Source organism: Dreissena polymorpha, chromosome 8 (assembly GCF_020536995.1).
Source record: "Dreissena polymorpha isolate Duluth1 chromosome 8, UMN_Dpol_1.0, whole genome shotgun sequence".
NCBI lineage: Eukaryota > Metazoa > Mollusca > Bivalvia > Myida > Dreissenidae > Dreissena > Dreissena polymorpha.
Genome location: NC_068362.1, coordinates 82,542,548 through 82,556,685, shown reverse-complemented (window position 1 = coordinate 82,556,685; position 14,138 = coordinate 82,542,548). Strand labels below are relative to the sequence as shown.

The 14,138-nt window shown below is 34.1% G+C and overlaps 2 protein-coding genes across 10 annotated transcripts in view; one reads left to right on the top strand and one right to left on the bottom strand.

Annotated features, from left to right (window-relative positions):
- Nucleotides 1-4,599, top strand: part of LOC127842328 (swi5-dependent recombination DNA repair protein 1 homolog) — a 144,835-nt gene extending 140,236 nt beyond the window's left edge. For all 6 annotated transcript variants that reach the window (XM_052371777.1, XM_052371778.1, XM_052371775.1 and 3 more), the window contains one exon: nt 1,391-4,599. In XM_052371777.1, coding sequence (XP_052227737.1) covers nt 1,391-1,579 — 189 coding nt within the window. In that variant the 3' untranslated portion in view covers nt 1,580-4,599. The remainder of the gene's footprint in view (nt 1-1,390) is intronic.
- Nucleotides 4,600-5,247: 648 nt separating this feature from the next.
- LOC127842326 (nicotinamide/nicotinic acid mononucleotide adenylyltransferase 1-like) overlaps nt 5,248-14,138 on the bottom strand; it is a 55,468-nt gene continuing 46,577 nt past the window's right edge. The window contains exons 9-10 of one of the 4 annotated variants that reach the window (XM_052371767.1): nt 12,741-13,092; nt 5,248-8,222 (exon numbers count right to left, since the gene is read on the bottom strand). In XM_052371767.1, coding sequence (XP_052227727.1) covers nt 8,175-8,222; nt 12,741-13,092 — 400 coding nt within the window. In that variant the 3' untranslated portion in view covers nt 5,248-8,174. Of the gene's footprint in view, nt 8,223-12,392; nt 13,093-14,138 lie in introns of those variants that run through there. The other 3 variants (XM_052371769.1, XM_052371768.1, XM_052371766.1) reach the window with 3 other exon arrangements.

Below are 14,138 nucleotides of genomic sequence, written 5' to 3'. Positions count from 1 at the left end.
GCACTGGAATAGTCGAGCCCGCTGTCCTCTGACAGCTCTTGTTGATATAATTTACCATTTAGCATAGCGAAAAAAGACAATTTTTTTGTGACACATGTGTTCAAAATAATGCTGTTTTGTCTTGACTGATTGTCTAGTCAATGATATATTTAAGTCAATAATGTAAATCAACTAGGACAGGTCTATTAATAACACTCTCCCACATACAAAAATAAGAATGTGGTCACTCTGCCGGTCCATTGGTCAGTCACACAGCATGAAGTCCTACGTCAACATTTCTTATTTGATTAAGTTTAAACTTTAAATAAGTCATCCTCATGAAGTGATATTCTGTGAGAATTGTTCAGACCAAGTGTTCCACAAATTACTGAGTTATTTGCTCTTGAACATAACTTACATAATGATGGGATGATTTTAGTTATGTTTGTGACAGTTTATGTTTCTCTCTGTTCACATCATTATATGAGGATTGCTCTGGGAAAACTGGGCTTAATGAATGTGCATAAAAAGTGTCGCCCCAGATGATCGTGTTCAGTCCGCACAGGCTAATCAGGGACCACACGTTCTGTTTTTATAGTATTTTTCGTTTAAAGGAAGTCTATTCTCAGTGACAATCCAGTTTAGGCAAAAATTGTCATCCCTGATTAGCCGTTGCAGACTGCACAGGCTATATAAATCGTGGGCAACAATTTACGCACTTGAATTAAACTCTGTTTTCTCAGGGCAGGGCAGGTATCACACAATACATTCTAGCCCTTTAGAACAGGCTTATATCACAAAATACTGTCTTCCCATTTAGAACTGATTAATATCACAAAATATTGTCTACCCATTTAGAAGAGGTTCAGATAACACAACATATTATCTCCCCATTTAGAACAGGCTCATATATCACAAGTTATTGTCTACCCATTTAGAACAGACCAATATCACAAAATATTGTCTCCCCATTAGAACAGACTCATTTATCACAAAATATTGCCTACCCATTTAGAACAGACTAATATCACAAAATATTGTCTCCCCATTTAGAACAGGCTCATTTATCACACAATAATGTCTACCCATTTAGAACAGACTAATATCACATTTAGAACAGACTAATATCACATTTAGAACAGACTAATATCACAAAATATTGTCTCCCCATTTAGAACAGGCTCAGATATCACAAAATAGTGTCTCCCCATTTAGAACAGGCTCATATATCACAAAATATTGTCTACCTATTTAGAACACACCAATATCACAAAATATTGTCTCCCCATTTATAACAGGTTAATATCACAAAATATTGTCTCCCCATTTAGAACAGGCTCATATATCACAAAATATTGTCTACCCATTTAGACCCGGCTCATATATCACAAAATATTTTCTCCTCATTTAGAACAACCTGGAGGATTTACAGAGTCTTATCGACAAATGGCGTGGGGTATCCCAGCAGTCTGTGACTGACCTCCATGCCTCGATGACTGATGAACCCCGCCCCTCTCTGACACGGCTTATTGACCACCTGGGCATCGACCATGACCTCTTGAAGTTTCGAACTGATGACGACAATGAAAGCTTCTACTGAGACTTTAATGTTTTTCTTGTATGTGCAAACAGCATAAAACCAAAACAGCCTGCGAGTAACTCGCAGTCTGTTCAGGTTTTATGCTGTTTGCTGCTCATCAGTATCTAAGGTTTGGAAATGAAGCTTTAAAAACTTAAATTATGTATTAAAGGTTTTTTAATTAAATTTAATTTTGTATGGGACTACAAATGTGTCAAAATACGTATCAGAGTGGTAAATGGTTAATGTGGTTTGTATGAGGCTGTTGAGAACGCTGCTAGATGTTTTTAATGTTATAAATTGACTTGCTGCTGTATGGATTTATTTTAGAAAACCAGACTTGATGCATGTAAATTTAGGGCCTTTTTTGCTTCTTAGAGAATAGCTGTTTTTCACAAATTTGAAAATATTGCTCCATAAATTTTCACAATGTAAAGAAGTTTTTGACTCATTTATTTACAATTTTGACCAGTATGAACTAAATTTTTCACTATTTGAACACTTCGCATCTAATTTTTTTCTCAAAATTAGAGGGCCAAGGCAGCTTCACAAAGATGTGGGAAAAAGCGCTTCCATTAAGTATTGTACAGGATAAGCCTGTGCACTCAGTAGACTTTCCACTGTATGGAAGTATCTTCTAAAAGTCTGGAAGTATCTTCTAATATAAATATCAAATCTATGCAGAAAGTGTCTTCCTTGAAAAGTATGTAATCTGGGACAATACTATATGCACATGCATTAAGCCCAGTTTTTCCAGAGACCATTTCATTTGTGTGTTAAATTGTTAATTGTTCCCTGTTTCTAAGCTGTTCTCTTCCCTTGAAAACTGGAGTGTAGGGACATAAATAAGTAAATTACTATTGTAAACTGTTCCATTACTTTTAAAACTGAACTGTTTGTAATGTTATTATGCCTCTTTTTGAAGAAAAAGGTAATTATTGTTTTGCTGGATGTCGGTCAGTCTGTCTGTCTGTTGGTAGACCAGTACGTTTCTGATCAATAACTCAACAACGAATTGACCGATTTGCTTGATACTTCACATATACATTGGCCGTGGACAGTAGATGACCCCCATTGACATTGGGGTCACTAGGCAAAAGGTCAAGGTCACAGTTATTCACTAAGTGTGAAATCGTTTCCGATCAATAACTCATCAACTGATTCACAGATTGGCTTGATACTTCTCATGTCGATATTGGGGTTATTAGGTCAAAGGTCAAGGTCACTGTCACAATAAGTGTGAAAATTGTTTCCGATCAATAACTCGTCAACGAATTTACTGATTGGCTCGATACTTCACATGCGCATTGGCCTTGGACAGTAGATGACCCCTATTGAAATTGGGGTCACTAGTTCAAAGCCCTGTGGGGGGGGGGGGCATATGTCTCCGACCCTGGAACTCTTGTTCCATTAAGAGCTTGTTACAATAATTCATGAAAATATTGTGTTACGATTATACCCCCAACCTTTTGTTTGCACACTGGTGGGATATGTTATCATTATTATTAATTGTTCTTTAAGAGAATGTATTTGTTTTTTAATATAAGAGTGAGATATAAACTGTATTGTTATATTGTTAAATGGCCTATATGCATATTTCGAAATGAACTGTTGCTTGTGTGCTTTTATTATAAATTGTTGCTGGTTTGCTTTATTATTAACTGTTGGATTATTTACATTTATTGAGAAAATGATTCTCAGTTGACAAGTTCCTGTTGAGCTGTACTAAGCACAACTTGCTTATGGTTAGCGTTTGTGATAGCCTTTTGTCTTTTTTTTTATAAAACTCAGACAAGTTAATGCATCATTTGGGTTAAACAAATATGTCAAAGGAAAAGCTTGTGAACTCTATAGGGGCAACATTTATTGCCCAATCTTCATAAAACTTTGACAGAGACTTTGTTTCAATTATAATATTATTGGCTGAATTCAAAACTGTGTCAAATCTGGTTAAAAATAAACTAGTCTCCTTGTCAAATTAAAGACAAAGCTTTTGAACACTAGAAGCCACACCCGTTGCACATTTTTTTTATGAAACTTGGTTTGAACATTTTACCTCTCGGCCGAGTTAAAACAGAGTAATGGGGTCAAAAACAAGTCACTCAAGAGGCAACATTTATATCCCAATATTCATTAATTGTATAATTGTAAACATCTTCATTTTTAAAAATAAGGTTACCTGGTAAAATGACATGAAAATTTAGTGAAATTAAAGAGGCCACAATTATTACCCAGTCTTTAATAAACTTGGTGAGAAAATTTGAGTCAATGATATTGCAGCTGTGTTCCAAACTTGGTCATGTGGGGAAAAAACTGTGTCATAAGATCAAAATAAAGAAAAAGCTTGTGAAGACCCTAGAAGTCATACTTGTTTGCACAACTAAAAAAAAGTGCATATAGCTTGACTTTATTTGAAAATGATAGTGGTTGTTTTAAAACATGACTGCAAGGCTTGGGGTTGTTTGCTAATAAGTCTACTGGAAACGTTGTGAACACTACCTTCTAATAACAGTATCATTCCTTGGGGTCTAAGGTGAGCATTTTAGGGCCTTTTGCCCTCTTGTAATATAAAGAAGGTTTTTAGGGCACGTTGTACAGTGGCCACCATCTTGGTAAACATTTTCCTTGAAGTAACTTTTCAGCTGAAACCACTTTTACTTTGTTATCTTGTCTCATTGAAAACATGGCCTCAAGGAAGCAGTATAGTTTCCCTTAAATGGGAATATTTAAATTTGGACACTTTCTTTGCAGAGACTGCTCAACGGATGAAAAATTAATTAAATGTCATTTGGGTTATCATTTATTTGTTGAGGTCATTTTGTTTAAGTTTACACCAATCATTTTAGTTTGGTTTGTTAACATGTTACGTGATATCCTCGTGAAAAAGGCCATATTCAAGTGTTTGTAAGACATATTGTTGAACTCAGGGCAATCATGGCCCAATTTTATTTTTGTTAAAAATTGACAAATTATGTTCATTTGTTTTAAAGTTACAAAATGTTTTTGTGTTCCTTGAAATGTAAATAAATCTTTATTGTTAATATGTATTGTCTTACTCAATCTGTCTTGAATATAATGTAGCCTTAATAATAACACAATTTAATTCAGTGTTCTTTACTCTTATAATACATGTGTATGAGCCCAGTTACAGGAAAATGGGTCATATGACATATGTGGCCATAGCTCCAGAGCGGCCTGCTTAATTGTGCAGTCTGGTGAGGAGCAACATTGTCTTGTATAAAGTCACGCATTGTTTCGTGGTCTCATAATCCTTTCCCACTCAGAAGCAAAGTGAAAATTGCTATGTGCAAACAGCATAAATGCAGAGAAGCCTGAGAGTAAATTGCAGTCTGTTTAGGTTATATGCTGTTTGCTGCTCATCAGTATCTAAGGTTAGGAAATGAAGCCTTTAAAACTTAAATCTAGTAAGAAAGGTCTTTAATTAAATTTAACTTTCTTAAGGACTACACATGCATTAAAATAAGTAAGTGGGAAAGGGTTGATTCTATAAGGGACTACAAACACATCCATGCGTGGATCTGAGCAGTTTTGTTTTGGGGACTGCAGGGCCAGAAGATACCTAATGACATGTTGGTTGTTCTCCTGTCTGTACAGATATCTTCATTTGGGAGCTTTGGTTACTAAGTTATTGGACCAGGAGATAAAGAAAATTGAGTGACAATTATTTTGTTTTCACAGATTTTTATTAAAACACAGATAAACATTTCTAACAAAGATCGTGAAACAAAGTGAGAAAAACAAGACGTATCACTGGTAACGGTTATAATGGCAACAACAGTTCTAGTATCACAATATATACTTGTAACTAGTGTATAAGCACATATACATAAATATAGATTTATCATGTAAAAGTGCACCGTCATTCACTAGAGTAAAATAAATTAGCTCAACAGTTCTTGTTAAAGTTATTCACAGTTTTTAATGTTTCTTATAAAATAGAAACTTTGCTTCTCCGTAAAGCTGACAAATAACAATAGTGTTAAAAGGGCTGTCAACCAGATTGACGAAAAAAGAAACGTTCTAAAATACCGTCATTAAATGCTTTATATAGATAAATTCAAACATTGGATCTAAAAATCTCCAGTAAAAAATCAAGAATAAATTGAAAAAAAAAAGTAACCATGAACAGGGCTCGAACCATAAAAATTCTCCCATTTAGACCACTGGGCCATGCATGTTCATACAATGAGCGTTGTATTTTATACTTTATATAAGCAATCCTCATAGTTTCACAAAATAAAACGACGACAATAGAACTCTCCAAATTACCTGGTAGACATACTCAGTAAAATTTTATTACCGAATTTACTGAAAATATGAAAACTTAACAACATTTTTCAAGTAATTTAATATACCAGTCGTGATATTTTAATCAATATTAACTAATAATTGTAAAAAAAAATACAGTATTTTGGAACTGTTCCTTTTTGTGTGATATATAGCAATCTGGTTGACCGCCCCTTTAAAGCAAATTTTATTTAAAGATATTGTCAAATGAAAGTAACACTTATTACAATACAAATGTCAATAGTGTTAGAGAAAATGTCAATGCTTGCTTCAAAGTTTGTTTCTAATAAATATAATTCTATAACAACATATTTCTAAACAAATAGCAATTGTGTTTTAGCAATATTAATGTAAAAACATATTTCTCATTGAATTGAATTGATATTTCAATACATTTTTTTTATTATGTCCCCCACTATAGTAGTGGGGGACATATTGTTTTTGCCCTGTCTGTTGGTTGGTCTGTTGGTTGGTTTGCGCCAACTTTAACATTTTGCAATAACTTTTGCTATATTGAAGATAGCAACTTCATATTTGGCATGCATGTTTATCTCATGAAGCTGCACAGTTTGAGTGGTGAATGGTCAAGGTCATCCTTCAAGGTCAGAGGTCAAATATATGTGGCCAAAATCGCTTATTTGATTACTTTTGCAATATTGAAAATAGCAACTTGATATTTGGCATGCATGTGTATCTTTTTGTTCTCGGATTACGATTTCTTCCAATTATAGAATGCCACGTTTTTCATTGAAACAAGGTGCAACTGTAACCTAAATTCTTAATATTGTAAATGACAGTTATTATATGACCTAAAAATCAATATTCTTTTCTGCTTGGTTATGTCGAGTCATATTCAATGGCCATCTAGTCAATAAATGTCTAATACTAAGATTTTATATGAGCTTGTCTCTGGGGAAAATCTTGTTAAATGCATGAGCGTAAAGTACTATCAGGGATTATCCTGTGCAGTTCGCAAAGGCTAATCAGGAACGAATCTTTCCACCTTGACTGGATTATTATTTAGAAGAATCCCTTTAAAGGAAAAATTCCATAAAAGCAGAAAGTGGCATCCCTGATCTGGTATTCCCAGAGCATATCCCATACACATGTTGTATCAACTAGAATATTTGATGGGGAACACGGGTCATGTAACGTACCACACTAGCAATTTACCAAAAAGCATAACACATTCAGAGTGTATAATTAACCAGGTTTTCGAAGGAAAAAATGGTTATTAGATTGGCAAATGTCGGCGGGCGGAACAAGCTTGTCCAGGCCATAACTATGTCTTTTATTGTGAGATTTTAAAATCATTTGGCACATTTGTTCACCATCATTGGACGGTGTGTCATGCGAAAGAATTACATCGATATCTCCAAGGACAAGGTCACATTTTGAGTTCAAAGGTCAAAAATGGCCATAAATTATCTTGTCTGGGCCATACTATGTCATTCATTGAGATTTTAAAATTACTCGATACATTTGTTCAAAATCTTTGGACGGTGTGTCATGCAAAAGAATTACGTCAATATCTCCAAGGTTAAGGTTGCCATGACTAAAAATATATTAAATTAGACAAAAGGGGGGTTACTTGAGGAACAATCAGTAAAAATGCACATTTTGGATTGTCTCCCTTTATCAGACTTTTTTTCAAATTGCAATCAAGGTCGCCACAACTAAAAATAGATTGAATTTAACACAAGGGGTGAAACTACAGTAACAATGCACATTTTGAATTGTCTCCCTTTATCAGACTTTTCAAATTGAAAACCTGGTTTTGTGACAATTTTGTCCCTTGTTATGTTAATATTGTGTTGACCCATACATTTTTGCACCATTGTAATGTAAGCAAACACTATTAATGCTTAATACAGAAATGCGCACAACACTTTGCCTGCAATCAATCTAAATAAGTGACAAACTGCTATAGAGTAGATGTAAGATGAATTGTCTATGATAGTAAATAGGCCATTAAATACTTATAAGCACATTAATAAATGGAAAATACCACTGTACAGCAGAAGCATCCTCAATCACATAAGATTTTTACTAAGAAACTGTCTTAACAACAGTAGCTACTTGAAATACTACATAAATACTAAACATCTCGTAGGAACTATTTTATCAGCAACAGTATATGCTGCTACTTGAAATACTACATAAATATGGAGCATCTCATTGGAACTTTTTATCAACAACAGCAGTCACTTGAAATACTACAGAAATATGGAACATCATGTAGGACCTATTTTCCCGATTTTTTTTCAATTGTACATCTTACATTGACAAAGAGTTCTTTCATTTGCATTTACTTGGGCTGTATCTTCTTTGGTTGAAAGATCCCTGGCAAGTTGTACTGCAATAAAAAATACAGACAAACTCGTTATAGAAGGTTATGGTGCTGTTGGTGTGACTTCTAAGGTTGCATTATATTTGGACCACAGTGTGCCCCAGCAATCCTAACTAATTAACTTATTAGACTGACAAAAGTAGGGACAAATATTTAATTATAGCTGCAATATCCCCCTATTTGTAGTTGAAATTGAAATATTTTCACTTGTGATGTGGTCTTGTGTTGTGGTTTGGGAGACCGAGTACCCGAAGGAAACACCACCTGTCTGGTATGGTGACCACCAACCAAATTCACATGCTTTTAGGAACCAGACTTGAACCTGGTTCGCCTAGATGAGAAATGCGAGAACCAACCATCGCGCTAACTGGACAGCACTTTAAAGAATTAACCAGCAGACAGACATTTATAGCCATGCCTATCCAATCTTTGTCCAAGAGTTTAGAGCAGAAAGAACGGATTATGCAGCCATGTGCTTACGTTGACCGCTTCAAATATAGACCCACGATTGATCAACTCAGTCATTGATTGACAAGATCGCTTTCTAATGGTCAAATTTTAATGTGATTGAAAACTTAAGATATTTCCTGAACAATATGTCAGCATTACAATACACAAGGGCACTATTGTTATAAAACATGCTGGAGACAAATTGGCTTTTGTGAACTGCACTTCCAATTATTGAGATCTATCTACCCATGAAATGTCTGGTTGATACTTTGCATAGTTTGCAAGATATGTCCCATTTACATGTGTAATTAATAATTTAACAAAGGTCATTGGCTCAACATATGGGAGAAATAGGTATGATTCATCTGCACAACTCATGACATCAATTTGATATTCCTAGGTATTGGGTTTCAAGGTGATACCTTTTACATAGTTTTCAAGATATTCTCCTTTGATATTCCTAGGTATTAGGTTTCAAGGTGATACCTTTTATATAGTTTTCAAGATATTCTCCTTTGATATTCCTAGGTATTAGGTTTCAAGGTGATACCTTTTACATAGTTTTCAAGATATGCTCCACACAAAATTTAAATTAAAAAAAATAAGCAAAGAACAAAAACTTTAAATATGGAAGCAAGAGTTACAGTTTTTGAGCACTGCATATCCCATAATGAGATCCAGCTTATATTAAGTTTTAAGTTGACCAAATTTAAGTAAAAAATTGTACAAACAGCAAATAAGAGTAATTATTACTCTTAAAATAGGGGAGCATTGATAATGGGCCGTGCTCTGTTAAAAAGGGGTTTAATGCATTTGCGTAAAGTGTCGTCCCAGATAAGCCTGTGCAGTCCACACAGGCTAATCAGGGACAAGACTTTCCGCTTTTATGATATTCTGTTTAAAGAAAGTCTCTTCTTACTAAAATTCAGTTAAAGCAGAAAGTGTTGTCCCTGTGTTGCGTATCATCGTATAGTGTTAATTAACTACGGAATTGTGCGTTAGGTTCAACCTTTTTAATAAACGTTAATATAAACTTGTATATATATAACATAAGAAGTGACGTCGATAGTATACGTGACGTCGCGTGCATGTTAGCAGATAAACGTCAACATTTTGAATTCCCTACATATTCCGGACCTCAATATGATATAAATTCTAACAACAGTAAAATATAACATGAAATAATGTGTAAATAATTTTATAACAAGTATCATTAAATTAACGTTAGTCTCTGCTTATCACAATATTCACATAAAACCTCAATTATCACATTATATTTACAGTCTCTAGATTTCGTTCTCACATTCTTCAATTGGATAAAGTTTCACAATTGGTCGATGAGTGAGTCCACCCTGATTAGCCTGTGAGGGCTGCACAAGCTAATGTGGGACGACACTTTACACACATGCATTAAACTCCTTTTTCACGGAGCATGGCTCTAATGATTCTGGTACACTAGCTGCACACACCCTAAAACAGCTCCATCTACCTTAGTGTCAAGCAGATATCTCTTAGTTTTACTGATGAAGTTTCAACTTGACACATGTAGTACCTTTTAAGATTTCCTTTTGTTGTTCTCAGAAATAATAAACTTTAGGCAAACCTTTTTTAAGTACTTTTCAATTCAGCAATTTGAAGTGACAAAAGCATTTAAATGTTGGGGCAAATTTTGCACAACACCAATCTTTCAAACAAAGAAGTGTTTCACAATCAAATAAATAATTGAAAAGCAGTGCACTGAAAGTGAAACTGATGGGTCGGTACCATTATCAGCAGTTTTAACAATATAATAATTTATGAACCTGTTATAACAGCTATGAAATCATACTGAGCCCAGTATCAGGAACATTTACATATTTAACCCTTTACCACTTAGATACATTTTTTGATGTGTTTGTAGACCCTTAAATTTAATTAAAGGTCTTTCTTACTAAATTCAAGTTTTAAAGGCTTCATTTCCAGCCCTAAATTATTGATGAGCAGCAAACAGTATACCCAGTAAAACCTGAACAGACTGCGAGTTAATTGCAGGCTGATCTGGTTTTATGCTGTTTGCACATAGTTATTTTCATTTAGTTATTATCATTTTGCCTCTGAGTGGGAAAGGGTTTTAACTCCACTCAGAAAATGAACGTGAGTTGAGTTTCACCTCAGCTGAAAATTGTGAATGTTTTTCCTAAACCCAGAGTTGAATAGGACTCAAAACTAAAATCACTTTATGTGATCTTCAAATAGTACATGATTGTAAATGTCAAAAATTGAGAAAAAAAACTTAAGTCAGAGTATGGACTTATGTTAGTGATACTTAGCCCTGGTATAAATATATAACAAGAACATCACAATAGTTGTACTGGCAACACACATTTGTTAACACAAATAACAAGACATTGCAACATTAGAGGTAGACAGAATAAAAAGTATTTTTATAACATAAGAATTAATATGACATGCCAGAAGAACATTATTACAGTATGCTTCCAACGTACTAAAATACAATACTCTGTATGTTTTGATCTTATCTAGTCTCGGTAAATCCACCTTATGGATGCCAAAAAAGCATTGAGCATAATAAATCAAATAAAAGATAACATCTATAAGTGAACAGTGTCATGCTAAATAGGGTCTTATGCTATATGTGGCAAGTGTAGCTTCGGACTAGCCTCTGCCTTCCGGCAGTATGGTCAGAAGCTACCGTATCTGCTTTAAAATCACGGAAGGTTTAGCGGTCTTATTAGTGGACAAGGTAGCTCATAACCAGTTCAAACAATGTTTAAAATTTTTGTTCAACATATGTCACCTGCAATTTTCAAATTTTCTTTTCTGTGCTACAAATGTCAATTTAAATATCTGATATATATCATTCATAATCTTACTAAAAAGGTAACTGTATAACTAATGTTTCTATGGGGAAAGGTTTAATTCTCATTGAAATAATTAGTAATAAGCAATGAGGAAATTATTTCTTACACGAGTCATTCACTCAAACTTTTGTTTATAAACATGAAAGCATTCATGACTGTTCACCAATATGAAGAAAACATGTTCAGAAAGTTTAGCACCTGAGGTAAGTGGAACATATGTATACTCTATAAGAACCAGATATATCTTTGGCATAAATATCAGCTTACATAATATATGCATATCTTAATTGTATTTATTTAATATACTCAAAATTAAAAACATAACCGATATACAAAATACAATTCAAAATATAATTTACAATACTAGCACTATTATATATTCTTTGGCAATCTAGCTGTATTTAAAATACAATTGTCAGCAAAGCTTACAACATTGATAAAAGAAATGTGTATATACAAATGTCAGAGCATTACTTCATCAGTAAAAATCATTGACAGAGGAAAACAAACACATTTGCAGCCATAAGCATTTTCAAAATGAAATGTGAACTTGTGAGAAATTGAGAAGCAACTGACAAATTGAAAGGTTATACCATTCTGACTAGATTGCATTACTTATAGTGTAGGGAATGTTCATATTTTACTTAAAAAGCTCAAGATTGTTGACATATGATTTCCATAGTCAAAATAGTTCCATAATATATATAAATTATATTTACAAGAAGGTACTATAGTACTATTTAAGTTATGATACAAGACACATACTAAAAAAACAAGCATGAGAATGACAAAATAATGAAATACCAAAGTTAATTACGATTTGTATAACAATTAAGTAATGGTAATAGATGACCATTCATTTCTTTAAAAAAGTGACTTTCAAATCAAATAAGTTCATTGCTTTTTTCACAAAGTGCTATATAGCAAAAATGAGTTTTAGATTGTTTCACATTAAATGTCTTCTTTGAAAAAATACAGGTTTCTGTTGAAGAAACAGTGGGTATTTCATTTTTTTTACATTTTCTTATACACATCTTCAAAATAAAGCTTTTTTTTTCAAGTGTCTTCCAAAAAAGCTTTCTATTAGTAATTTTATTAATCAACAGATGTGAAATCACAACAGTGACAGCAAGCAAACTGAAGACTGCTAAACACAGGTCTCAGTAGCAGCGTAGGCAAAAACACGCGTCTCAGGCGTAAAGCTTACACGTACATTTCTTACTCTACGAACGAGTGTCCCAATATCAGTCAGACAGGGCTGATGCTGGGGCGTCTTCGGTGAATTCGACCTTTCCCCTTCCGGATCTGCATCCTCCATCATGCGTCTTGGTGACGCAGATCGCGAGGTCAACTTTGGGAGCTTGATTGGACTTTCCAAGCGTCTGGGCGACATTGGAACAGGTGAGTTTGCGATTTGGATTTTCTCCGCTGAAATCAACTTTTTTGGTGACTTGGAAGGTGTGTCACTGGTTACTATGGTGATGGTTTCATTCTGGAGACTTGGACTGTCAAGGTATTCCATGATGTCGGACATCGGTGAATCAGACTTCTTCTCATTGTAGCGACTACCATCAGGTCGAGCAAGAGAAAACAAACTAAACATTAAAATTTATCTACTGAAATGATCTTTTTATCATATTTCATTTTCTAATTATGAATATTCAATTATCAAACATTCTAAATTAAAATCTACATTATAATGTACACTCAAATATAATAGGTAATATGCATATCTAAATAACACAACAATGTAGTGTTATTTACATATGCATATTACCTATTCATTTTTGTATTTTTCCTCATCCTAGTGAGTGTTTTTCAAGCAATAAATAACCCCTTACAGCACAGAACCAGTTTTAGAAGGATATCATCTAAATAAATGACAAAAATGTATATGGACAACAACATGAGATGAGTTTTTCAGAAACACAATGCCCCCTATTGCGCCGCTTTGAAGCCATAAATTTGACCTTGAAGGATGACCTTGACCTTTCACCACTCAAAATATGCAGCCTCCATGGGATACACATGCATGCCAAATATAAAGTTGCTAACTTCAATATTGCAAAAGTTATGACCAAGGTTAAAGTTTTGATGCCGCTTTGAAGCCATATATTTGACCTTTGACCTTAAAGGATGACCTTGACCTTTCACCACTCAAAATGTGCAGCTCTATGAGATACACATGCATGCCAAATATCAAGTTTCTATCTGTAATATTGCACAATTTTAACCAAGTTTTCCACAGAATGACAGACAGACAGACAGGCCAAAAATAATATACCCCAGATCATTCGATCCTGTGGCATAAAAATTAAAAAAAATTATATGCACATTTTCATTACGAGAAATAATCATAATAATCCATTCCATTTATGTGCAAAAATGTCTAGATAGCGGACTTAACAATTGGCTGCAAAGAACGAGTTTACAAATATGGTACATGTATCTGGACGTTGGTTCCTCTGCTTTTCACATAGGCAGAATGGTTTTTTTATTTATTTGACAACCCAGACAAGTGTTTCCATGTTATTTTGACACGTGGGACAATGGCTCCTAGGTTATTTTGACCACCTGTACATTGGTTCCCACATTTTATTGAAAGCCCGAA